The following is a 27,954-nucleotide window of genomic DNA, read 5'->3' as shown; positions in this document are numbered from 1 at the left end:
AGTTGACATCGAGCGCAATATCGGGTGACGAATTTTCGACGGCGAGGATACAATATTGCCCTTTCTTTTCAAAAGTGTCGTCCCGACACTTATACGAGAATACAACTGTATATATAATATATAGTCAATATAATATATATGTTCACAATGACATTATAATATTTTTTGCCTATTTAATTAACAAAGTTTACAATCTCTGAGTAATATCTATAGTTGCTGTGGTTTTATGTATATATTTTTATGTATTTATGTTGTGAAATAATGCAAAAATATACGTTAGTTTTGAGTTATTTTAATTTATAATTACAAAATAATTCTCTCTATATTTTAAATTTAATAAATAAAAAAATTTTATATATAAATCTACAGAGAATGTAGATAATTTTACGCGCCTTGGTAGTCCGAGAAATTTGAACGAATTACGAATCACTGATTTAAATGTGCTAATTCTGCAATGTCCGATATGCACCACTTCCAAGAGATATTTATATCTTTATTGCCCTCATTCTATCACACAATCTAGTGATTATTTTCTCGACATCTTCGCAGCGTATCGATATTTGCATATCTCAAAAATAACACGTTCACAGGACATATACGTTGCTGGACATTTACGTATTAAATATTTTTTTAATTAGCAGAAAATACTTCGATATTATAAATATATTCGTAAAATATATCTCTATTTCTGCCAATTCCTTTTCGTAGATTTCTACAGTGATTGTAATTTACAGCGCATTTCCGTCGGGAATCTCCTGAGTAATGACTCGGCCAACCGACTTCCTCTTGAATGGACCGCTGACATTCAGCTGCGGCACGAAGCAATGTTCCTCGTGATAATGGTACAGATCGATCGCTCCAAATTGTCGAACATCGAGATGGATATCCGACCCCGCCGCTTGTAGCATGAAGACAAGGCAGAAAAGTGCTGGACAAACTTCGTTACCGAACTCATCCATTCTACTACTCTTTATGCTCTCTGCTCGTTTTGTCAATAATCTGATGCAATTCGTTCTTAGCACATCTTATAATTGAAAAGATTACAATTGAAAAGACATTTCAGAAAAAGGAACGATAGAGTAAAATATATTTGCATTAATAATTAATTATTACTAATTATCAATGCCATTAGCATCAACATTTAGCGTCAAAGTGTGCTCAATCGATATTTATAACAATATAACACACACAAACACACATATGTATATTAAGCAATTATATTAAAATTATCTTAATGTTATAAATTTATATGAAAAGACAATAAAATATATTGTATCGCTACATATATAATATTTAAATTAAATTATGCTATAGTTTCACAAACGAGGATGCCACAATAATGTAAAATAGGAGTAGAACAAGAAATAGTCATAAAAAATAAAAGTCTGCATTCTACTGCAAATAACTTGTTATTCCCAGAAGAGAGATGTGTTATTAAAAGATAATTTAAGAACTAATTGTTAGTAGTATATTCATTTTTTCGTGTCAAAATGGTACATTTAATTTTTAACTATTTGTTATATCAAAGTTAATTGTCAGTTTCTCTGACAGAATGCTAGCATCAATCATTGTTAGTATAAATCAGTATAAATTTGTTCAAAAAAATATTAATAAAATTTAAAATTTGTTTATGATTGTAAAAAACTTCTCTCTCCTCTTTTTCTCTCTATCTCTATGAAAACTATTTTTAACTAGAAATATCTGATATTATAATTTTTTCCAAAACTTTCAGGAATTATAATATTGCGAATATATAGCTACGATATCCCAATTTTCGCGATAAACATAGTCTGGCACGATATTAACCAACACAATATTAACCTACCACTTTATTTCAAGAGATGCAAGATAATGACACTAAGATCTTGATTATGGGAAAAACGGAAATTATAAAGTTTTATGATAAAGTGGATAAAAAAATAATTTAGATAGAAAATTACATATAAACGACGAAGCTAAAACGATATGCATCTATTAATTGCAGCAGAAAATATATTTGCATTAATAATAATATTTGTTGTATGACAGATATTTTTTTCACTATGTATTCAATTAGATCATCGTTAAATAAGCCTATCTGTTGTTATTTTCAATTTTAATGACTAACATCGCGCGCAATTTACATTCCACTAATATGATATTAAATGTTCATGTTAAATTTCTAAAATACATTTCATTAATATTATTAAGTGTTCGATAAATTTTTAAAATGAATGAGGATGCATGCTGCACAAAATTTCCATCTGTCAGCTAAATACACCGTTGCGGCAAAATTACAGAAGTTAATAATAAATAATGAGATATACGCTAAATTCCTGAAAATTCCAAGAGTTAGTAAACCGTACGGAAATGCTAGTAGCTAACTGCAAGGCAGGTCAACCAGGTGAGCAAACAAGCGAGACAGGCAGGCAGGCAGGTAGATAGATCTCCTTCTCTATAACCTGCGAGAGGAGAAGACAGAAAGCGCGAGCGGTGTTCGAGAGGGAGGCTGGAAAACACGCGCAGGCGTCTCCGTTGCCCTCCATCGTGGCGCTTTCACCCTCCGTGCACCCCCTTACGCCGTCGACTCACCCTCGCTTGGGTGCCTTCCTCGTCGCTCTTTCCTCCCCGTCGCCTCGGAGCGTTGCTCGTTGCGCCTCGGTCAATCCGCGAGCAGTATGGCGCTACGCGCTCCAGCACGGCAACGTACATAGCGCGTTGTCACGTCGTGTATTTATCGTGACATCCACCGCGTTCTTAGCGGGGTGAATCCGCGCGCGAATTACGGTTGCCGAGCAACTGGATTGCCCGACGTCCCGAGGATTGTGAGTGGAACGGACGAAAGATTACGATTCCGCGAAACGTGGTGAAGGGAAAAGAATCGAAATTTTAGGTAAACAAATTTCTTCAGAGGGTTCTCCTAACGAGTTCTCCACGTTAACATGCAACCGCGTGCGCCGCGTCCGGCCCGACGGAAGTCATAGATGACGCCGGATAGCGTGCGCGCGAATAGCGCGTTGCGGTGCGACGAAGCTTTCCTCCGCTACGTGCAATAAGCGATAACGGGCGATCGAGAATGACGGCACCCTCGGCGGTCATTAGTCATACCGGTATCAGCTACATCACGACGACGACGATCGAAGGAACGATCGCAAGAGCGTTGATAGCGGCAGGTTTTCGGATCGGTCTCACGTGTTCGCGCGCAGCTTAGGATAACGACATGAGAAGATTGCAAATGATAGCAACACATTCGTATGAGATTTGCTAAGAAGTGCGGTAAAGAGATATATTACTAAGGAGCGCGTTCACAGAGTTTTAGACTGTACCAGCTGATCGCTGATAAATAACAACGCGCGACATGTTTATCGTTAATTAACACCGCGTGCTCGCTCGTCTTTCGTTGATAATCTGGAAGATCCTCTCATTGGACTACAGTAGAGCAGTACATCTGCAAAATGGCATGCCCGTTCTCCAGCAGCCGTTTCAAATTAGATCGCAAGGATGAAAATAAGGACGGGGATCATCGTAGGATCCTGAGGATCAGGCAGGACGAGTGGGACAAACCGTCGCGACAATCGTCGGTTCAAATAACGTCATCGCTTCTAGGAGAAGACGGTGACGATCTCGAGGATACGCAGACACTTAATCTGAAGCACCTAAGAGCCGCGGTGACCCTCTTGACGAATCCTTCGGTATTGTATAAACGATAATTTTATTTCTTCAGCTTTCGCTACACAGTTGCATACACAGTCCTCACATAATCTCTTCGCAGTGTGCTTTATCGCTTTATCCAGCATGTATTCTTAATATCATTAATACCTTATCGATGTAGTAGAAAAACTTACACAAATAAATGCATGTATATCGTTCCCAAGTTTTTAGATAGAAGTGAGAGACCTAGAACTATCGTCTAAGGAATAGCTTCAAGCGTGAAGAACCAGCTATCTTTTGTACGGCTTTACTCTCGATGAGTTCAAAGTCGGATTAGTACAGACGGTGACACGCAATTGGTGTAGTTCGCTCAAGGTTTTATTCTTTGTCGTCTATGTACATCTCTTTGTTGCGAAAATTTTGCTCTTCACTGTCGTTGCTCTAAAGCCGCCTATAACCGCGGATTTCGAACGCGACCGAGTTCCGTTTTCAAAGACGACGACGATCGTGATAAACGAGACGCCGAATTGAGGTCGTTTTGAAGTGCAGTATCTGCGCATTGGACGGTTGAATTTATATTTATCACGTTGACCTAAATGTTGAAACAATAAATTTAGATGATTTTTTAATTTTTATTTCATTGCTTTTTAAATAATACGAAATAAATTATGAAATATACGAACTATATAAGAATACGAGATAATTACTAGCATTTGTAATGATTATTTTGATATTTTATGCCGTCTCTAATAACTCAGCAAAATTATTCTCATGATTTAATTATAAATAATGATAACAATGCGCATTTATACCAATTACTACTTATGTATAATGTTAAATATACTTTTTACGTTCTCTTCGTTTGATATATGTAAAAATATCTATTACAAATTTCCCATTTGTTAAACGCGCGCGCGGTTACTAGAATCATCATGGGGAATCGGGACAGTTTTTCATTGAGAACTAGGTCAGAAATATATAATAAATCCCAACGAAAAGTTTCCTGCCGTTCCCGTTAGAGAAAGCAGGAGTTTCCAAGTTCTCCCTCCGCACGGAAGCAAACCGCGTTAGCGACTCACGCGAACGGCCAATGTTTCGAAACCTTGTCTTGAAGAAAGACACAGAGCTTCTTGCTTCAAAGCATTAAACTTGGCACAGAGAAGTCTTGTCTCTTCTACTAATGCGTAATTCCTCCTATAATGCCTTCCTAATACCTTTCTTTTACAGTTCCAGCACCTATGTGATAAATTATGTAATACGTTTGAATTTGAAGATATGCAATATATTATTGAAAAGCGTTTCTAGTTCTTATGTTAAACAAATCTCATATCTATAAATCTCGATAGCTATAAATAATAGTTATATTAAACGAGAAACAGATATTAGTTTACAAATAATGTCTTACGGATAAATAAAATTACTTCTCGAATACTTCTTATGAGAATGTATGCATTGAATCGATATGGATAGTACAAGTATATATCATCAGATGATATCAGTTTCTGATCATTGAATTGCAATAAATCGAAGAGCCTTCCGTCCAATCACGTTGGATTGATTCCCCTCGCATGATCATATCTGTAGTTGGCAAATGTCATTGGTATTTCAGAGGGTTAACGGCGTTTGATGGCAGATTAAGGGAGACGAGAACGCGGCACTTAAAGCGATAACGTCGGGTGCAAATCCAGGAGGCGTTAAGCCACAGCCCACTCACCATCAGCGCTCGATTTCGCGTGTACACGATGAATCGGGTGGAAATGAGTAGTTTCTTGCAAGAATAGGCATCAGGACGAGGCTGTGATGAAGTTTATATTGGGTAAAATCGAAAGTAACCCTCGAGACTTATCGATTGCATTGTATTATGTCATAGGTTTGCGCAATAGAAGTAATTTCTCCCATAAAAGGCACGCCCACAAATCCTTCGCTTTTTCCAAAATTCTAACAATGATGAACGAACAAAAAAATTCATCATTTAATGACACATTGCTTATTTTAAATAGAAAAAATAAAAAAATTGAAATAAATACGATAAATCTTGTTAATCGAAATATTTTCTTTATTTTCTCTTATCAATTGATATTTCTTATAATAATAAATATAATTAGAGAAAGAAATTAGCAATAATAAAACGAATTTTTCAAATATTCGGATTAAATATTATTGAAACGAACATTGGTCGCTTTGCATAAATATTACTGAAACAAACATTGGAGGGAACACACGCCAAGTCCAGTTCATTAGCAATTGAATTTTTATGAAAATTTAAGCGAGACCATAAAGCAAATGCTATTGAATTCATGCGGTGGTACATAAACCAGCATTTCTAACGCCGTACTCTGATTAACAGGGATTTTCAATGCATCAAACTTTCATCTTTCAATAAATATAAATGATATCGTGTCTCTACAGATTCCGTAATCATTTTGTGAAATTCTTCTTCTAGTACTGATCCACTAAACGTGACTATTTGAAAATTATAACCGCAATTTGAGTACCCGATCGTCAGTTCACAGTTACTGGAGCACAATTTCAACGCGAGTGTGTGCGATATTTCATTAAATAGTGTCACAAAAATCAATAAATGTATAAAATGCAACTCTAAATGAGATTGCGAAATTTTATAATTATAATATCAATCTCTTTTTGGCAGCTATATATGCGCAATAATATATTCGCGTAAGAATAATATATAGATATAATAATAATATAATTTTTCATTGTTTCATGAGAGTTTAACATTCCTATTTTGCGTTGGAACTATATCTCCTTGAAACTTTACATTATTTATCGACTTTATTTTTTTCTCAATAAATCGAAGAATATACATACATATACTTTGTGATGATGCAGAAACGAATATTTTCGGCGCAGTTCCGAGTTAAAAGGGTCAAGAGCAATTAGTCCGACAAAAAGGCGAGAAGCACAAGATTGCTCCGCAACCTGTATACAGCCGAATATTCCTCCATTCAATTAGAAGTGCTCGTAAACAGTGTCCGCTATAGCAAATCGTTCTGCAAAATAAATGAATAAATCATCACCAAAGGCGGATGTTACGAATCATTAATGTGCCACAGAGAATAAAACGGGTGCTTTAGATCTAAAACTTAGTTGTAAACTATGCTTAGCAAAATGCAATCTCCTTAGCACGTTAGCTTTTTATCTGCTTTCTTTTTAAATGAAAAGAGAAATCTTATATGAAGAATGTTTCAAAATATTTCTGAAATAATGGATGTTGCGTGTGGATGCTCGTTTTCATCAGAAAACCGATATTTCATGATAGATTTTCACCAACATGACACTAGCATTGAAAAATAAAATTTACACGAAATCATTATCGATGATCCACATATATGTATATCAATATGAGGAGAACATAACGCAATATATAAAAAAGTGATAGTACGCTGTGTGTGTGTGTATGCATGCATTTGCATATATGGGGAAGAAAGAAAATAAAACCGAAATTGGATTCTACGAGCACAATAGCTGGACGCAATAGAGCGTAGCAGAAAAGGCGGATTGCAAATTCCAAATGCAATTAATCTAACGAACAGAGTATCAAGGTATTGTTCCCGCAATTACCTTTCGGCCATCGAGTTTCCCCAATTTTTTCTTCGTTGTAGTAGAAAGTAAGACAAACGAGAGTATGACGACGTACGAAGTAACCAACAAACAGAGAGAAAAAAAAGAGAGAAAAGCTGTACACTGTAAAGCTCGGGTGCAGCCACCAACTATTTCTCATTCACCGAAGCATTGAATTTTTTACGAAGAGACGTCGAGGAATTCCTTTGTGCGTCTAAGAGAGCGCCTCTTAAATGAACATTAAGTAGATTATCCCGCCTAATCCCGAGAGCGCAGGTATTAAACGAGCCATTCCTAACAGCGGCTTCTTAAATGCCATGTCGTGAGAAACGCCCGTTCGCAGTCCACGAGAAACTTCAGTAGCACATAACTTACTTATCATACCTGACCCAATAATAGTGTACTCCGATCATCATGTCGGAGTTGGAAGCTCTATGATGTATCATGCGGCTTGCGTTAATCGAGGGATCGGAATTGATATTCGAACGAAGATTAAACGACATTTTACCTCATACGCGGGAGATTTCATAAAATAATTATGTAACATCGGTGAAATGCGGACATTAATTATGATTTAATAAACATTATATCCTCGGGGAAAATGACGAGCCAATAAATATACCTGGATTCGATGTCCCGCGTTTTATTAAATCTCACTCGAACGTACCAAACGCGAATATTTTTAACACAATATTTCTGCGTCGAATAATACGTCCGCGTAACCGTGTGCGTCATATTAATGTTTCAAGCTTCCTGCGAAAAGCCGCCACGCATCCAACGACCGGCATAAATATTGCGTATAAATTCACGAGATCATAAATGCAGTTACCATGATAACCGTCACACTATATCACAGCACTTCAGAACTTTAAGCATGGCTAAAGTCTGTACGCTTGCTATCTGTCGCGTGCACGAAGTTAAAATTTAGCCTGCACATGGACAAGAATGGAAAATGATGAAGCGCCGGGAAATTTTAATTATATGTTACAAGCTTTGAAGTATTAGCCCGGATTATTGGATACTTAACGTACAATTTTTTAATCAATCTTAAGTTTTAATTTTGAGAGATTATTTGGGATAATATAATAATCTTAAGTTTGAATTTTGAGGGATTATTTGGGATAATATAATAAAAGTATATTACTAATAATCGTAAAACAAAACTCAAAACTCTTATTTATATTTGATCAATTAAAGAATATAACGCGCACTATATATGATATTACGACAAGTTACTGTCTGACATTCAGAGTATGAATGTTACGAGACATCATTACACATATTTTTGCGACTCATCTCTCGAGAAAATATGTAATAATTCGTAATGGCAATTCCCTCCCGGGCTGTAACTTACGGAGACCTAATCATGCTCATTGCAATGCAAAATACGCTCTTTAAAGGCGATCGATACATCCGTTGCTTCTAACGGCACTTCCAACATCGTCGAGTAATCGCAAGGGTCGTAAATGCAGTTCCGTCGGATACCACGTTACCGTATGCCATGCCATGCTACCGCAATGTTATGGAAATACCACGATCGATTCGACGGATTTGCATAACACGCATGTTACCCCCGCGCGTTTTTACTACGGACTAGTTATGATGGATGATCTTCATTGCACGACGTTTCTCAAACGCGAACGAATGATCTTGGGACGCGCAGTTCCTTCGAGGACGAGTGGATACTTTCGGAGCCATTACGTCGAGGAATATGCCAGATCGATAAACGGTCGCAAATATTCTTCCGCATCAAATAATGTTTCCAATGAAAACGTGAGGTTGAATAAAATTTCCGATAGTGTCCAGAAAATTATATCATAGAATGATATCCTCGCGTGGGAAATTTAATAAGACCTTTTTAATAACACATAATAATACACATACACGCATATCTTTCTAAAATTGAATTAAGATTTAATTGAATTTCTACCTCTTCCATAAGATTAATATGAAGTAAATAATAATAATTTGTATTTTCTCCATTAAAGAGCGTGAACATAAATATTATTGTACGTTGTACCAATTTGAAGCAATTTATGTGCTGTATTCATGTGCGTGCGTTTATCTCCATTGAAACATAAATACTGAAAGCGCACGCTAGAGAGAGATCCAATTTTTATCAAACGATGTTGCAATATGCGCCTTTTACTATGAAAATCTCAACGGATTAGTATGTATATAGATACATATATGTATACATATGTATATATGTATATATATATGTGCATATATAAACATTTTCATATGGAAATTGTAACATTTCTGTCTGTTAACGCTTTATAATGCGGAAAAATAGCGTGATAGAAAATATGACATTTATAAAAAAAATTCTTTTTGGAAATAAAACATTTCATTCAGAAATTTCTATTATTGTTTGCTATAATATAGCAAAGCTTCTTTATAACTGATGTCTTTTGTTTTATTTTATTACGATTGTTTATATGAAAAGAAGGATTGTGTCATTAAAACTCGAAAATTCATTGTATAAGTTATATCTCTTTCAACTTTCCACGTTACAAAATACGAAAGGAGCTAGATATTTCGCTTTCATAACTCTGGAAAGTTGCATATATTATTTCATTTTTGAGGTAAGAAAAATAGGTGCCAAGAAGCAACAGAAATACCGTAATCTTATAACGTCTCCCAAGTTAACCGAAAACCATTATAGGAATAAGATAGATAAGTTAATAAAATAACTAGGCAAACTTGGCAATCGAATCTTTTGTGAATTCATAACATGTTTACGCGATATATCGTATAAATAAACTCAATAAAAGATTATAATTTTGCTTAATATGTTATATCTATATCTATATTTTTTTGATAAGTACAATAGTTCTTCCTCTACAATTCTCTTGTAAAATGAATACAATTTTGCATTTATTATTTTACAAACATCTTTACATTGTTTGTAATATTTCCTTCAAAGTATCAGCTTTTGAATGTGCAAGCTCAGTAACTTCCTATGCAAGAATTCCTTTCTCGACGAAAACGACGCTAACAATATCGTGCGGTGAAAGTCCAACAATTCGAACTTCATAGGACTACGTAGAATTTCCGTAAAACGGACGAACATTCAGCATATCTTGGTTAGCCACATGGTATTCATTCTTACCAGGCTGTCGGCTCTTCATTAAAGAAACCTTACGTACGTTTTACAACAAGGACGTGTATAAAATTAATCCTTTTTCTTGCCTTTTTATTTTCTCGAGTATATCGTCCCTTTGCGCTTTGTAGTAGAAACTTTAGTACTTTATGAGAAGCTGGTTCTTTTCAGCAAAATACTAGTCTTCGTAAGAAAGATGTTTAACAGTATAAAGGATATAACAAAGTATTTCATGACAATGTTTATTTCGAGAACAGTCAAAGAGGAAACTGATGTAGCTAAATGACTATATTCTTTAGGATTGTTGCAACAAATGGCAAATATCAGGAGCAAAGATTACAATTATCATATATCTATGTCATAATATACAAATAGGATTGTCTAATAGAAAGGTACAACTAGGTTATTTGAAAAATTTGCAGTATCTATGAGCATCTATTTTTGGTGTGGTCAGAAATAATCAAATTATGCTTAAGGTATTAAACAGAAGGTTCATATCTATTACATGATATAACGTTTCGCCAGATTACAATGGGTACGTTGGTATACTACCCTCTCGCCCGTACAATCCCTACGCGTAAATACGCAGGATGAATGAGAATTGCAAAAACAGATTGCATTTGTCGCCGTGCGTTCGAAAGATATGTCTGTGACACTTGTGACTAATCATTGTTACCGTGAATGACACATAGACAGATAAGCTTTATGGTGATAGGCGAGCGAATCGACACGGGGTTCCATTCCACTCTACGAATTGGATGGACGCGACAGAAACTTCGTTACTTAGTTAAATTGATGGAAATCAAGTTTTACTCCTACTTGTGGAATTGCGTCGATATGCATGTCGTGATGAAAGTGTAGACATCTGGGCCTGCATGAAAATAACGTCAAAATTCAACAGCGATGAATTTTGCAGGAACTGCTTGTAACATACTTGAAGTATAGAGTTTTTAAGATTTCTCGATAAAAAAAGTGAATTTCAATTTAACAGGAATTTTAAAAGTATTGTAAAACAAGTTTCGATAAACAGGTTATACTTACACAGGTTATGATAAAAAAAATGTGTAAGTATATGTGACATAATATTTATGCGCCCCGTTTTCTATAATGAAAAAATATATTTTATATCCTCTTCATGAAAATATGATTTTATAGTACAATTTTCTGCTCAGCAAAAATATTATATTCTATAAGGAACAAATTAATACGCATATATCGATTCAAGCGCAAATTTTATATAATTCGTATAATGATTTCGTATAATGATTGTGAAACGCATATATGTACTTTTATTTCTTCATTGTTCTGCTTCAGTAATTTGCATTTTATCAGTTCTTTTTCTTTCAAATGGCGAAGCTTTATAAATATTCCTGACGAGCAAAAGTGTTCATTAAAATAGAAGTATTGACTTAATGCTATCGAGCAATCAGTTGTCGTGCGAATCTTGTCCCCATAGCCATCACGTTATGACGTATTTGAAATGCAAAAATAAAAAAAGATCTCTACTAAGCCACTAAAGTACCTCTCACGATGTACTTACTTTGATTTTTGAAAGCTGCTGCAGAATAATGGTTGACCGATTTTCAGTGCAATAAAAATATTAACTAACGGAATATCCAATATGATAGTCATTTCTCATAAATACACTGTATAATTATAAAATAATTATTTTCAAAGATGTCATTATTAAAAGTATGTAACAATTTTAACGTATGATTCTTTTATAATAATTATATTATTACAGAATGAAAATTATAATTATATTATAATAACAATTTTTTTAAGAGAAATAGATACACAAAATACATTATATATGATGTTATAAATCAATAGTAAAAATATTTAATTTAATTAACCTTCAAATAGAAAATGACAATTTGTGAATCTTCTTATAACAATAAATCCGACACAACTTATTTTACAACATTATACGTACTTTCCACGATTCTATAAAGTGATAAACATGTCAATTCGCATGACTGTTTTCTCACAAATAGTTTAAATGACCTTCCTCTGCCGTTCTAGAGCGACCTCCTATCGATTTTGGCTCAAATCGAAATGCAACTATCAAGACCTTAATCGAATAACACTTTGTATTGCCAAAATTCTGTCACTTTTTTTCTTTTGTAAAAAGTATTTATATAAAACATATTTATATATAAAATGTTTCCATAATTTTTATAAGTGCTTTTAAATAAAGAAATATTTTTGAAAACTGAATTTTACGTTCTTCAGCATGTTTCTCAACATAAATAGGTCAATCAATCTATAATCGAATTAAAAGTCCATTATATTCTTTTACTTTGTTTTTTGATATTCATTGTAGCATGTAACATCTTATTTTATAATTTTTATCAGGAGTGTGTAATTCTGTCCTTTTGGAAAGTTAGAGAAAGTAATTTAACTACTTATGCGCCAGATAACTAATTAAGTTGCTTTTCCCATTTCCCTCCTTTTTGTGTACATAATTTTATTATGACATCTAGTTTGTATTATGCTATTATTAGAAAAGATGAAAATTAAGATGCAATGAATTCAATGTCTTTGGAATCGATGACTAATACTGCCATCATAATGGCTTGTATGCATATAACATAGCAAATATTTAAACATAATTATCTTTTAATTAATGGTAAAATTTCCCTTTGTAATTGTACATTTAATTCACATTATTATTATTCTCACAATGTGCGCATGACAATAAATGTTAATATGTAAAGAAGATTAATTGGTTGCCTAGCTTTTCTGTAAATCATCCCTCTGATCTAGAGCTTCTATATAGATTATATATAATTATTAATAGATGCTAGTACATAATTTATTAACAATCTCGTTTATAACTAACCAACATTTAGAGTTTAACTAAATATATTTCTTTTCAAATTATATTAAAACTTTGAATATTTTGTGTGTATAATTACAACTTAATTTTGAATTAAATAATTTGCATTGATGATGTTGTTCTATTAACTTGAAATTTCTGCATTATCTCATATACATACATACATACATACATACATACATACATACATATATATATATAAAACTCATACATAAATTTTATTTTAGAAATTATCAAAACATTTTTCCATCTTATCAAATTATCGGAAAAAAAAGAGATAATAAATAGATAATAAATAATATTGACGTATATCTGTATTTTTTTACATTAATTTTACTTGTGTAAATTATTATATTTTTTAGATGCTATCTTTCTAGCAATGTGTAGATACAAATATCATCTATCAATAAATGTCATTTATCAAATATTATAGTTTAATAAATTGTTATTTACCAAGTAAACTTTTCGTTGTAACAGATTATCTAAATTAAAGAAGTCTTTTTTCCCAATAAAAATATCGTTTTAAAATAAAAAATATATAATAAAATAAAAATCAAAAATGCATACTAATAAGTTCTAATTATTTATATTAACTTATATTAACTATGAAAAAATATACAACTCAAAGCATATATTTTATATAACTAATATTTTATCTATTGCGATTTATTGTGCCTATTATATAATAAAACATTATCTTATAATTTAATATTGTAGCATTCAATACTCAACATTCGACATAATTTATTTTTTATTAAATATTAAAAGAACTTCATAAAAGCTTAGAATCCTTTTAGTATGTAAAATTCTAAAGCATAATGTGTTTAATATAATATAATATATACAATTAGTCACAATTGTATGTAATTGCGTTTTAATGTATTAATCTTATATAAGCTAATATAAATCTTTGTAAAAGTTAAGAGAATAACTTTGACTTCTACATCGTTAAGCAATGAAGGTCACGTTGGTTTAAAGTAATGTCCCATATGAATACTCTACAAGCGCTATTCTCTTGAGAAGAATTGCCCATATGAGCGTACCAAATGATACTGTAATTCTTGTTGCAAAATGCAGACTATAATTGGAACAGCGAAAATTTAACCTCCGCATAACTATCGAATTATTGCACAACGATTATTAAATCGTATGCACATCAGGCGTGTCGTTAAGTCGGACATGTAATATATTTTTTTGGTGTATTGATACATGATATATACATATATATGAGCGCGTATATCAATCTTTTAAATGCGGATTATATAAACCGCATATGCATTTTCCCAACGAAATTTTCGATTCGGTAAAAGTTCGAAATCACCACATATATATACATTATGTATGTGTGGATTTTTGTGCATGCTTCCATGTGTATCAAATATTTTTAAATGTAACGTATACATAACTTAATATTTAGGTGATTATGTGTTACAAATAACAATAAGAGAAAATTCAGTATATAATTTAAAGATTCTCGATATATATCATTTTTATTTACAATTTATAATATATTTTCACATTATCTATGTTTTAAATATGTATCAATTATTTCAGAAATTTTATTAACTTAAGTCACATAATTATTTAAGTATTGTTGTCCAACGACTACACAAATAATTTATTATATTGGACCAATCAATTTCGTCATTTTAAAATTATTTCTGTAACTCCTATTCTTATTTTAGAACGAAGTGGTAGCTGTGGCGTTAGAAGCTCTATTAAATAAACATGAAGTACCTCTTCCAACATCAACAACGTCGTCTTTGTGAGTATATTCATTAAAAATGTTCTCTATTAGAAAACAGATTGCATGTTACTTTATAAAAAAAAAATAAAAAACTTAAATAAACTGTTTTACAATATAGTATATTATATTGTACATTATAAAAATTCGTAATATTATAAATTAGCTTTTTCGTTATTAATTATTGCAAAATTTAATTAATTAAATTTGAAGGTTTCTTGGATATACCAATAAACACAATTGTATTTTTATGCTATATTTTCAATTGTATAAAAGCATAAATAATTAAATAACTATATAAAAGCATAAATATTATACAATATTTTTATAAAATTATCACAGAAATTCTCAAAAACGAGTCTGTTAAATAAATTAATAAAACAAAAAATCTAGATATTGTAATAACTTAAATAATTTAATTTTATACTGTAAAAAATATAAAAATAATAACTTTATCATACATGCAAATGATTCAATATAAATTTAAAAGAAATGCAAATCGATCATTTGCATTTTAGAAATCATTTTTACAAAAAAAAAGGTTTACATTTAATTTATTTAATTTGAATTGAATTAAACAAGAGCGTAGTATAACGAACAACTTCTGTATTCATTAATACGTATTTTTATATAAATTTTAAAATTTGATGCGTTTTTAAATAAAAAAATATCCAAATAAAAAACATGAAATTTTAACTAACAATTTGTAATGTAATATTTTTGCAAGTTCTCACTTTTTTTTTAAATTATAATTGAATATACAAGACAGATATAGTAATATCACACTATATATTTTATATTTCAGAGAAAAGCTTCTAAGTAATGTTGAAGAAGAGGAGAATTATAATTTACTGGAAGACATTTACGAGACATTGAATTACGATTGTGGTAAGATAAAATATCTTTTTTACAATTATATAATGATAAAGAATTCTATTTAATATATGTACGAATTTATACGATATAAGAAGAAGATTCTTTGATGTGATATTATTGAATAATGAATTTTTTAATCATTTTACACATAATTATCTTTGCGGTATGTAATTATTTACTAGCATGACAATAACTTTTGTAAGACTAAATTTCTTCCTTTTTATTTTAAATTTGCACAGTATATAGAAATGATGTAAATTACTGGCAGCATTTAAAAGCATGTGTGTGAATTCCTTCTCTCACATGTCGTTATATAAGACAGTAGATGTAAAAAGAAAAAGAGAGATACACCATAAAATAGTTTCGGTTTACGACCATATTAAAATGCTTACCAATAAGCTCAAGTGTAGCTATAATTCTACGAACCCATCGTACCATTTATTACTGTCGCAAAGAAGATTGATGTATATATCGATTTCAAATAAGACTTTCTATGTTTAACGTTTAACATTGATCGGTTCACACACACACACATACACACGTTGAGACGATTATCATAAATTATCAGAATTAAATTATGGAGATTTATCGTGTCGACATCTTAGTTCTTTGAGGAAAAAAGTCAAGACATTAATTTCAAAATTATATAATAGTTTCGAAATTACATTAACATTTATTACAATTGTAAAAATTATATGAAACTTTATATGAAAAACTTTATATGAAAAAACTTTATATTGCAATAAAATTCACTTAATTATTTAAATATTCGCAAAAAGTAACTTTTCGATGATTATAATTTACAGTAAATTAATAAAAAATATCGCATAAGCAATATTAAATATTTTAAGAAATATATACAGATTTCTATAAAATGAAAAAATAGAAAGCTCTTTATAAAGTGTCTTTTAAAATAGTTCTACATATTAATCGGTTATTGGTCGTGTAATTTCAGCAGATGGAAGCTAATTTAAAATATCCTTTTCCTAGCATCAAACGTCATGCTTGCGCGACTTTTACACTTTTTGCAATTACACATTAAGCACTATTGTCCCCTTTGGTTTTGCCGCTCAGCTGATAACGCGAGAATCCATTAATATAGGCTTGACCGAGTTTTTAATTGAATGAGTACGGAATAAGTGCGAAAACTAATCAATATTTACCACGTCTCAAATAAAATATCCAGCAACCAAGATAGTAACAATGTAATCCATCAATTAACCAATTGGTAGAAGTACCCCTTTTTCTCGACCCACGCTTTTGCTTCTGTCGAAAAAAAATTAATGGGTTGCCTCCGAGAACAAGAAAGAAAGTTTTCGGATTACGAGAATTAACTATGTCACAACTATAAACGATTGCATTCAACATGAACGTTATAAAATGTCTGATGTAGTCATTTTTATGCATATTACTTGCAATGGAAGTTAAAACACAAGGGCTGTGAACGTTGTTACAAATAAAGCTCGAGGCAGTCGTCCTTCTTCGCATTCAAATTATTCCATAGCTTTGCTAAAAGTGTTCGTCCCGGATCCTTGGTTACGCGTTCTACTTTCCCTAGCAACTGCATAGCGAAGCGCAATCTGGCGCCGTATGATAATGTTTTAATTTTGTCCCGCGTTTTAATTTGTCTGTCACATGCAATTTTTAGCTTCAATTTAAAATGCTGCAGTGAAGGTAATTTTTCTACAAAGAACAATAATGCTAATATCATTTTTAAAATAATAATCTAAACATTAATTATTTTAAAGTAAATATCACGCATATATAATACAAAAAAATAATTATGTAAATTATTATTTTTTGCACGGATATATTAAACAGATATATCTCTTTTTTTCGAGATATCTCTTTTTATATTCACAGTTACGCAATAGTTTGACTGATTTTATAAACTCATATATCAAAGTTTTGAGACGCGATATCTGCTATCAGAAATTAGAAACTATTAAGCAATGAAGTACCTTCATCGATACTTCGATCACACGATTTGATACGATTTTAACGAGGATGCTGTTGCAAGGTAGATAGATAGCACAAATAGGCGACCATGTGTAAAGCTTTCCTGGCGTTAACGAAGGAACCTTCGGATAGGTAATACGTACTCCGAAAGATTAATGAACTAGATGAACCCGGTCTCGGAAAATTATGTTTGAGATGTTATTTCGTCGTTATATGATGTTGTATCTCATGGATATATCTTATTGATTTAATCTTATATGCGACTGACACAGATGCTTTTCCCTTCCCCATCCAAATTCAAGGAATATGTCAGTTCTCTTCGAACTTGTCATGTCTGTATATATATACCTTTTCGTATAGTCTTGTAAGAGGATAATCTTGTATTATAAATAAATGATTCGTAGACTCTGTTACTATCGCACAAAAATTGGAACGAAAGACGTACGAGAAATGAATATTTCATCGATAATATATAGAAAAGCGCTGCGCGGAAAGAAGAGAAATGAAAAATTATTCCACCCTATAACTCAGCTCTTGATTTCGCATTGTAAAAGCTTTTTCTATAATATTTAGTGGTGAGTTTGAATAATAACAATATTATTATTTTTCAGTTATTTCATAATACAATTTCACAGATTTCAGTTTCTACGATCAAATTTTTACTATCATTTAGTTTTTTACAATATGTGTTTTACATTTATATTATATTTTGCAATTTCATCTTAATAACGGTCTTGTGAATAACGTATAATAATTATATATTTTATAATTATAAATTCTATCTTATCGTTAATGAACCGTCCCTACGTCTTTTGCATAACTCCTTGTACTTTTAACGAGTTACAAACGTGCTTATATTAACTAATTAATTTTATATATAAGTACACATTAAAGAAGATACACTTGAAAAAGAGAGCGGTTTTTAGAAACCTTGCAAATTCCATTGAATTATTTTTACGATCAATGTATCAAGAATAGCGATTTGACAAAACGCATGTAGACATAGAGAAAAGATATATTTTAGAATATTAATTCTAAAACAAACAAGTACTCTTCGGAAAGAAATGAGACTGTTAAAATCTCTTCAGAAAGTTCTTACAGCTGTCTCTTGAGATACTTATCTGCAGCTGACTATCATAGCCAGCAGTATAACAGACTTTTGAAATGTCTGCAAATTTTATCTATATAAAGCTTTTCTTTATTTTTTATGTATGGACGTATCAAAGATTAAAGTACATATCGTATTGTAAAAAATATATGTTAAAAAATGACAAGATGTTAATATCTTCTTTAAGTGTGCACGCGCAACGCGTATATGATTATTATCTGTATTCAATACTGAATTCATTAGTGAATTAATCAATTAATTTTTAAAAGTGTGTACAATGACAAATATACTTTTCATTCTCTTAATATAGGAGCATATATTGCTATACACACAACTCGTTTTCCCCTCTATTGTCCGGAACGTTTCTAATTAATTAAAAATTCGGATCTCTAAAAAGATTCTTATAATTGCTCTTTACATACATTTTGAACTCTATAACGGGTAGTCATAGATTTCCATGATGCAGAAAATCAAGAGCATCGGGGCTGTTTGTTTGACAGCAATGTTGGCTGTCAGTTGGTTTTCCACCGATCCTTCATCTTTGAGCGCATGTTAACCCAATTTACGTTCAGCCGTTCGAGTACTATAGTTACAATGAAGCATGCTTCAGAAACGTCCCATTAATCACATCACAGACAATTGATCCGTGCATGTAATGTATTCGAATCTAACTTCCTCATCGGAACTTATGAATGAGGTCCGGTTCACCGAAGACAACAGTCGTTGTTCGAGTAATGCGCCCTTTGTAACTAATAACCTAGTACGTGAAACGCATCGCGGATGGAATTTAGCGCTCGTAATTTAGAAATACGGTGTCCTAACGTAATAAACTTGGGGCGCATTGTTATGTAACCACATTAGGAAATGCTGCGCCATGCTGCGAGCACCGTGAGCGATTATATGAAACGCCTGTTTATCTGCTATAAAACATGTAACGCACCGTAGTTTCCTGTTAAATATATCGCCAACTTACCTCCTGCGTCAAGACGTTCCTTTGACGACGATAGCACAGCACATACATATTCTCGGTCGAAGTGATCTCCGTATCCAAGCATGTAATTCTGAAAAAAAAAGACAAGGGTAGTGTAACGCGATACTTTTAAGTTCAAACAAAATCACCCCGCGGTCTCTTTTTTTCTCTATGATATATAAAGGCGCGTATACCGTAAAGAAATTACCATCCTGGTGGAATCTCTTTCCCCCGCGTTAGCAATTATGCCGGCCCTTGAATATCGAAGTTCACTGCTAAAAGCGCAGGCCGCGTATTTTAATGCAATTATTGCGATTCAATACATTGCACATGAGTTTATAAGCAAGAATAGCTTTGGAGATATTTAATTATATATAGCATATATAATTAATAAACGCGCGCGAGAGGATTGCGATAATGAATTAATAATGTCTATTTATCTCTCAATATTTGCGTCACTTGAGATCATCATCAGACCATTAAATTCTCGTGTGCTTGCAGTCTATTAGCAACGGTATAAATCGCGCTTATCGCTCGTTGACAAATATGTACCGTTTATCAAGCATGCGGGAAACGTATTTTTGCTCATAAAGATTCATGGCAAGACAAATGGTGAGCATAAGCCACACATTATTTCCTTCGTCGTGACCCAGAACATCTTTTCGCCCTTTCGCTTGCACCGCGATCACTTCGCGTTTCGTATAGACGGCAGGAAATGGTTGTTGTTGTGGTTACTGGAGCATAGGAGATACCTCTCGTACCAACGTAATGCAATCTTGGGAGAAACTCTAACACCGTGTTGTCACCGAGGATATACAGGACCCTACTAGGCTATTTGCAAGATTGACTTAAGAGAGAAGTGTATACAAAATAGATAACATCTTACAATGTTGTACAGCAAAATTGTTTATCACCAGAATTTATATCACAAAACATATATCAAAGCAAACTGTTTGATCGTATTCGAATAACGCGAACGGACCGTCGCTTATTTTTCTCGCGTATCGCCATGACCTAGAAAGTTCGACCGAAAATTTCTTTGTCTGTGTTTCCTGGATAATCGCAGCGTAAATATCAAGCACATAAATCAGAGATAACATTTCCATTTTCAGACAACATGTTATCCTATATCGTTGATCGTGAACAAACATTTGCAATATTTCATCGCGTGATCTAACGCATCTATCAGATACATGTTACGGTTGACGTGCTTAACGGGATAAATGACGAGAATTTTCCTGCCTGCTTAGCATAAAGTTTTGAGAACTTCATTGGGCTTATTTTTGTACACTTTGTCGACAGTCTATCAATTGAAATAAATCACGTAAAAATTTATTTCTTTACCAGAAGCCATATAATATGGCAGAATATGAAAATGCCATGCGTGATATTCCGAACAATTGGCCGGACGTATTGCATCGTGCGACCGCGCAACCGCTATTTTAATTATCGTGTTTTCATAGTGATATCCGATGTGAAATAATACGGGAGCGTTAGAGCAGCCCTTGCTCACCGTGTCTATTTCCGGATTTGCAAGGGATCCGACCACACACACTGGGTTTAACAGAGCTAAAACGCGACATGTATTATCGATCCGCGAAATTCGCTCGAAATTCTCCAACGCTCCGATTTAGTATTCAATATCATATTAAGCGCTCATAGGTATTTTCAATAAAGTTCAGAAAAATCCTTTGTCCTCGCAAAAGCTGAAAAAAAAAGAATTGAAGGAAGAACTCGTTACTTTTTCTCTCTCTTTATATATGTATATACTCTTTATATTATGTATAATACTAGTTCAATATACAGAGTATCTTTTAGCATAGAAAAGATTATTTGGCAAATTTAAGGAGGCTTTGAAAAGACGTGTTGTATATTGTATACTTGTTATTTACGAAGCTTAGCTCTCTGCAATCTGCTGCAAAGAAAGAAATAAACGGTTTCTAAGTGACTCGACGAAATTCCCTCACGGTGAATTAATGTTTGCGAAACTTTTGCAGACGTCGACGTGAACGTGTTTCTCGATCATCTCGGACAAGAGCTGATCACGTGGGCTTGCGTGGGTCTCTTAGAGCGGGCCTTTCGTTGCCTTGGGAACGATCTGACCGCCTTCCTGATCACACTCGATGGCGTAAACGACGTTGTTCAGCATCAGTCAGGATCGGATACCGAGGCAGAGTTTGTGTGTATCGCCACACCGGAAGCGCTGGAGCTACACTTCACCACCGATCATCCCTCTATAGCCTATCTGCTGGTCGGCAGTCTGAAGGGTATCGCAAGGCAGTTCTATGACGATAAAGCCGATGTGTATATACTGCCGGACCCTTACAATACGAAATTTTTTAGGTAAATCTTTATGGATTCTTTCACTTCATTTTACTGTGTCTGATAAAAAAAATTCAATCTTTTATCTCTCGTGTACTATTATATCTCTCGTTTTACTTTTATTTATAATATCAATCCCCAGTCATACATATGCAGATTTTAATTTCCGTTTCTTTTTAGTTCAATTTTAAAAACGGTATAGGATAGGATATAAAGAATGCATATCGAGGCGTAAATGCGAAGGGATGAGAACATTTTCTGAGCTGACTATCTCTGCGTTTAACGGAGAACACAAAAATTGTTATCAAATGTCACGCGTGAGCGAATTTTCCGTAGCAACGAATATAAAGGTTCACGTTTAGTTCTCTTTGAAGCGACACGGTTTTGATTCGGCGGCAGTAGACGGCTATTCGTATAAATCGGCAAAAAGAGAACGAATAAGAGAGAGAGAGAGAGAAGCAAAAAAATATAAAATCCAAACGGCACAGCACTGGAAATATGATTTGAAGAAATACGTGGAAAATAGGTAGCACATCAATTGTGTAATAGAATTATAGGCTTTTCAATATTCACCGAAATTTTTTTCAGTTCAGTCATGATTAGATCTACGTATCAACGAATATAAATGGTACCTGCAAAGATAAATACATGAAATTTCAACATTGTTGTGCTGACATTAATATCCTGCGAGACAAAGTGCAATAAGCATTGTACACAAGTAGCTCTCGCGACATTGTAAATGTCATCTCATACGCAAATAATTTATACACATTTATTTGTACATAAATCACACAAACAATATCTATGTTTACTTAAAATCTTCGCTGGATTTCGATCACGCGTATGTATTCGTTCGCGCATTTCGTCACGTACTAAATGTGATCTGAAAAGAAAAGATAAATTATTATACCATCTATCCTATGTTACACACGTTTGTTAGCTTTTGCATGGGGCATTTAATGTTTGCTCACTGAATCGCGTGTTCCGAAATAATATCACGTGAGTAGAATGCATAATTCGTACAGATAGAGACAAAGGCAGCATGTGAGAGTGTAAACCTTTCGTTTGAACAAATATTGATTCTCGTCAATGGCAAATATTTGATGATAGGTGCAGCACTACCCGAGTCACGTTAATTCTGAAGGGATAAGGCTGATCTGAGCGTGAACACGTGAATGACGTGGAAAACATTGTCGCCGCTGATCGCTTATATTTCCAAATTTAATTAAACGTTTCAGTAGACACTAGTTACATTTATCCAATGGATTTCGGTTGTCTCTCGTTGTTTTATATCGTATTTCATATCAATACGAGAGACGTTTACATCATCTGCAATTACATCTATAGAATAAATTTTATAATACAGTGATATTTTAATCAAGGGTTCTGCGATATCGTCTTGTCGAGACATTTTCAGTTTAGCATATCTATAGAGAAATGCGACTATTCAACCTTGAAATATTTTTTTACAAGAGAAAGAATGATCGTTTCCTTGAATATTGCAGATACCGTATTACTCCGGAGCGTTACAGCGAACAGGATGTAGAAGACTACGATGCAGTATCGCCCGCTTTCCGTCCACTCTCTAGCGAAGCAACAGATCTTCGCATGGGTGTAGCAAGCTTCTGCAAGGCATTCCCATGGCATTTCGTCGTTGATCGTCAGCTAGAACTCGTGCAACTCGGCGTCGGTTTCATGAAAATTTTTGGTCACCATCTGAATCGACTCGGCAGAGAGATATCAACATATTTCATCTTTACACGACCTCACGGCGTCATTCTGACCTTTCATGAGATCCTAAAGCGCGCGAATACACCGTTTATCTTGACCCTTCAGAGACCGGATAGCGTCGATAAATATCCCGCGGAGGTATGTTCGTAACATGATTATTAACGCACGATGATCAACTTACTCGTAAACGGAGAGAGAGTACTTCGTAATACAAACATGTAAATAAAAGCAAACTAGGCAAGGAAATTATTTTGGTTGGTAACTTTTGCGTGATCTCTTTGCGAAACTATAAATTATTAATATCCTTGGTGCGCAAATCTGTGGTAAAATATATTTATTTATGTAAAAAATATTATCTTGTTGTACAGGGTCTGGAAATGAAGGGCCAAATGGTACACTGTCCAGAATCAGATTCGATTTTGTTTGTAAGCTCACCGTTCTTGAATGGTTTAGAAGGCTTAACGGGTCGAGGACTCTTCATTTCTGATATTCCTCTTCATGATGCTACAAGAGATGTTATACTCGTTGGCGAGCAAGCCAGGGCACAGGTGATTAAATTTATAATCGGTCATAAATTGAGCACTCACGTCTACTTGTCGTAAAAATGTTAATCGACATACATCATGTTATTAACGGTTAATACTACCATTATTTTTTATTATAATATAATAATTCAGTATTTATAGCGTGATTAAAATCGTAGCTCAATATCCTCTATACTATGTACTGCACATACATACATACATACACACACAAACACATACATATATGTATATAATATATACACATATATAATACAGATATAGACTACATCATAATATCTATCTGAAATACAATGGTAAGTAATCTTCTTTCAGGATGGCTTAAGAAGACGTATGGACAAATTGAAGAGTTCTATAGAGGAAGCCAACTTGGCGGTCGATGCGGAAAGAGAAAAGAATGTCAGTCTTCTACATCTTATATTTCCACCGGATATTGCGAAGCGTCTGTGGCTGGGTAAATTACAACAGTTTATATCCTGTCATGAGATATAGTAATACCTTTATGCTTTCCTCTTCAAGTTTTTCTCTTTCAAAGTTGAATTTAGTGTAATAATGTTTGAAAATGAAAAGAATAAGAAAAATTAATCATAAGAGAAATTAAACAATTGTACCATTAAAGTACCAATGTGATTCTATACAATTATCATTTTATTGCGCAATATATATAATATATATGTATTATTTTGTAATAAAAATATATGATCAATTAAAAAACTGATATTTCAATTCGTTTAGGAGAGACAATCGAAGCGAAGACATATCCGGATGTTACAATGCTGTTTAGTGACATAGTCGGATTTACGGCCATCTGTGCTACAGCAACACCAATGATGGTCATTAATATGCTTCAAAATCTCTATGAGCAATTTGATCTGTATTGTGGTCAGTTGGATGTATATAAGGTACGTTTGCTGAGAAGACGTTGACAAATTTTTAATATATCTTTCGAATATAAAATAATCTTTGTGTAATATTATTTGATTTGCTAAATCATTATACTTAATTGAAAGAATCATCATTTCTTGTCTGAAATCTTATTGACAAGAATCGAAATAAATCATCAAACGTTTCACTAAATATTAAAAATGAAATTTCTAGTTTATTATAGATGGCAAGATAATTTATTTTATTAAGAATGGCAAATGAAGTAAAATATGCACAATTTTCTATTAATATCTTTTTATAGAAGAAATTTAGTTGATAAATTGTAACTTATCTTATGACTAAAATGTACGATGCCGCCATCTCTGAGACATTAAACGAACTTGATATGAGGTAAACGCAGGTAAAATTTTTACCTCTATCATTATCAGTTTTTTAAATTTTTTAACACTAATAAATAACAGATGCCGATGAATAAAACGGAATGCCATTTTTCAAACTCAATTCATCAAATCAAATTTAATTTATCAAGGAATTCAAATAATATCATTTATAATATATAACAATAGCTATTATGTACATGCATAAATGGATACATTGATTTTTACTTTATTCTTGTATTAATAGGTAGAGACAATCGGCGATGCCTATTGCGTTGCATGCGGCCTTCATCGAAATACTAATACACACGCGCAACAAATTGCTTGGATGGGCCTAAAGATGATACAAACGTGCTCTCATCACTTGACTCACGAAGGCAAGCCAATAAAGGTATTACACGCTGATTACATGATTACAGATAAGATCGTGATTATATGCGACTGTATTATATGCAATTTTCCTTTAGCGTGATATCGATAGTAATAGCACAGTGAATACTATATTTACAATTTTATTGTGCAATTTGGCATAGCACATCAGTCTTAATTTTATTGTGTGTGTATACACTATACTAAAACGTAAAAAACACAACAAATATTAATATTCGAAACAATAAACTAATATATGTATGTATGTAGCATTGTGTGTGTGCCTGTTTTAATACATATATCATATATGTATGTGTTTAATACATATATCATATACGTATAATATAGTTAAAAATCTTTTTAATTTTATGAATATTTATTCATAGAATGCTATTTCTTGCAATATTAGAAATGCCTTTAAACAAAAATGTAGCTATGTGTGATATTTAGTTTATAAAATAATAATTTCCATATCAAACATTTTTTATGATATTCCAATCTCTTTTAAATATAAATTTTGAATGTACATAATCTTTTTGTATGTATATTTTATATTTCGTATTTGAGAAAAAAAGACGGATACAGCAACTCTCTTTCTCTTTCTCTTTTAAAATGATTCCTCAAAGTTTTTCAATTGAAAGATGTTTCTGATTATTACATATCCACTCGAGCAGATACTTCACGTTGTTTATTATTCTCGTCTTGAATACTATTAAAACTTTTCCCATTTAAAGTATTTCTTAACTACGATAACAAGTGGTCAGTGGGAGGAAAATACGAAGCAAGGCGAGACACTTACAGTTGCATTAACATTTAAAGCAAGTTATATAATATTTCTTTTTCATTGATATTTTCTTGCAACTGTCATCTAAGTTTTATATTGGCTAATATACAATATTAATAATATTCAACTTTGATTGTTCTGTTTATTATTCTATCAGATGCGCATCGGCATTCATACTGGAATGGTGCTGGCAGGCGTCGTGGGCAAGAAAATGCCAAGATACTGTCTCTTTGGGCATAATGTCACGTTGGCGAATAAATTTGAGTCTACAAGCGAGCCGCTTCGCGTCAACGTCAGTCCAACTACGTACCTGTACGTGACTGCGTTTTAATATGTAACATGTTTCCTTTCATATTTATAATAATATAAAGTGTAATGGCATTATACAAATATCTACAGGTGTTTAATACAAAAATCGGGATTTATATTGGAACCGCGGACCAAGGATAATTTACCCAAGGGAATGCCAGCCAATGTTTCAGGCACATGTTACTTTCTCAATGGATATCAGCATAGCGATGTCAACGCGAGCGAACCTCTCGATGTGCATATTCAAGCTGCAATTACGGAACTCGGAATCAGTAGCAATATGTAGATATTGTCCGACACGGGGACATATACCGACGAAGCCGTGCCGCTGATAAGTGTGTTACTTTAACGATATTACTATCGATAATAGCGATGACACACATACCCGACATTATCAGATCGATCGATGTATATGAGCTCTCAAGCTGGCACTAAAGGTACATTAAAAGCATGGCGCTAATTGTACGTACACATTGAAAGGGATCCTGTGCGGATGCTATTTATACGCAGAGTCTTAGATTATAATCATTATATACTTATTAAATATAAGAAGTAAAACTCTACCATGGATTCTCTCTATGTTTGTGTATCATTTGAAAAACCTTGCCCGAACATATCCAAATCCAAAATACCTAACAAAGAAATTCTATAAAATATAAATGTCATAAAAAAACGTGATAAGGAAATATATTTTTAAAAATATTAACAATATGCAAAAATATAAAAAATATCTTTTCTATATATTTAATTTTTTAATGTGAATTCTGAAGAAGATTTTGAAATCAACAATACAATATCGCTTTAGAAAAAGAATTATA

General features: G+C 32.9%; 1 protein-coding gene and 2 long non-coding RNA genes across 3 annotated transcripts in view; 1 reads left to right on the top strand and 2 right to left on the bottom strand.

Moving 5' to 3' along the window:
• Nucleotides 1–2,620: 2,620 nt before the first annotated feature.
• On the top strand, nt 2,621–27,715 carry Gycalpha99b (guanylate cyclase 1 soluble subunit alpha 2). Its single transcript, XM_083097914.1, has 11 exons — nt 2,621–3,671; nt 14,846–14,925; nt 15,710–15,792; nt 21,815–22,160; nt 23,645–24,008; nt 24,239–24,418; nt 24,728–24,866; nt 25,148–25,314; nt 25,922–26,065; nt 26,985–27,139; nt 27,227–27,715. Exons 1-11 carry the CDS (start codon nt 3,435–3,437, stop codon nt 27,420–27,422), a joined length of 2,091 nt encoding a protein of 696 aa, XP_082954040.1. The 5' UTR covers nt 2,621–3,434; the 3' UTR covers nt 27,423–27,715.
• LOC145970879 (uncharacterized) lies at nt 4,531–5,509 on the bottom strand. Its single transcript, XR_014438653.1, has 3 exons — nt 5,345–5,509; nt 5,036–5,208; nt 4,531–4,866 (listed from the first exon to the last, which is right to left on the bottom strand). It is a non-coding gene; the product is annotated as an uncharacterized LOC145970879 (long non-coding RNA).
• The window catches only part of LOC145970878 (uncharacterized), a 29,850-nt gene continuing 8,295 nt past the window's right edge, over nt 6,400–27,954 (bottom strand). The window contains exons 2-3 of the long non-coding RNA XR_014438652.1: nt 19,821–19,908; nt 6,400–6,641 (exon numbers count right to left, since the gene is read on the bottom strand). This is a non-coding gene — a long non-coding RNA (uncharacterized LOC145970878). The remainder of the gene's footprint in view (nt 6,642–19,820; nt 19,909–27,954) is intronic.

Source organism: Camponotus vicinus, unplaced genomic scaffold, assembly GCF_025532165.1.
Source record: "Camponotus vicinus isolate PSW18456_S1 unplaced genomic scaffold, iyCamVici1.0 SCAF_4, whole genome shotgun sequence".
In the NCBI taxonomy this organism is placed as follows: domain Eukaryota; kingdom Metazoa; phylum Arthropoda; class Insecta; order Hymenoptera; family Formicidae; genus Camponotus; species Camponotus vicinus.
The sequence above is the reverse complement of the archived record's forward strand: the minus strand, read 5'-3'. Positions and strand labels throughout refer to the sequence as shown.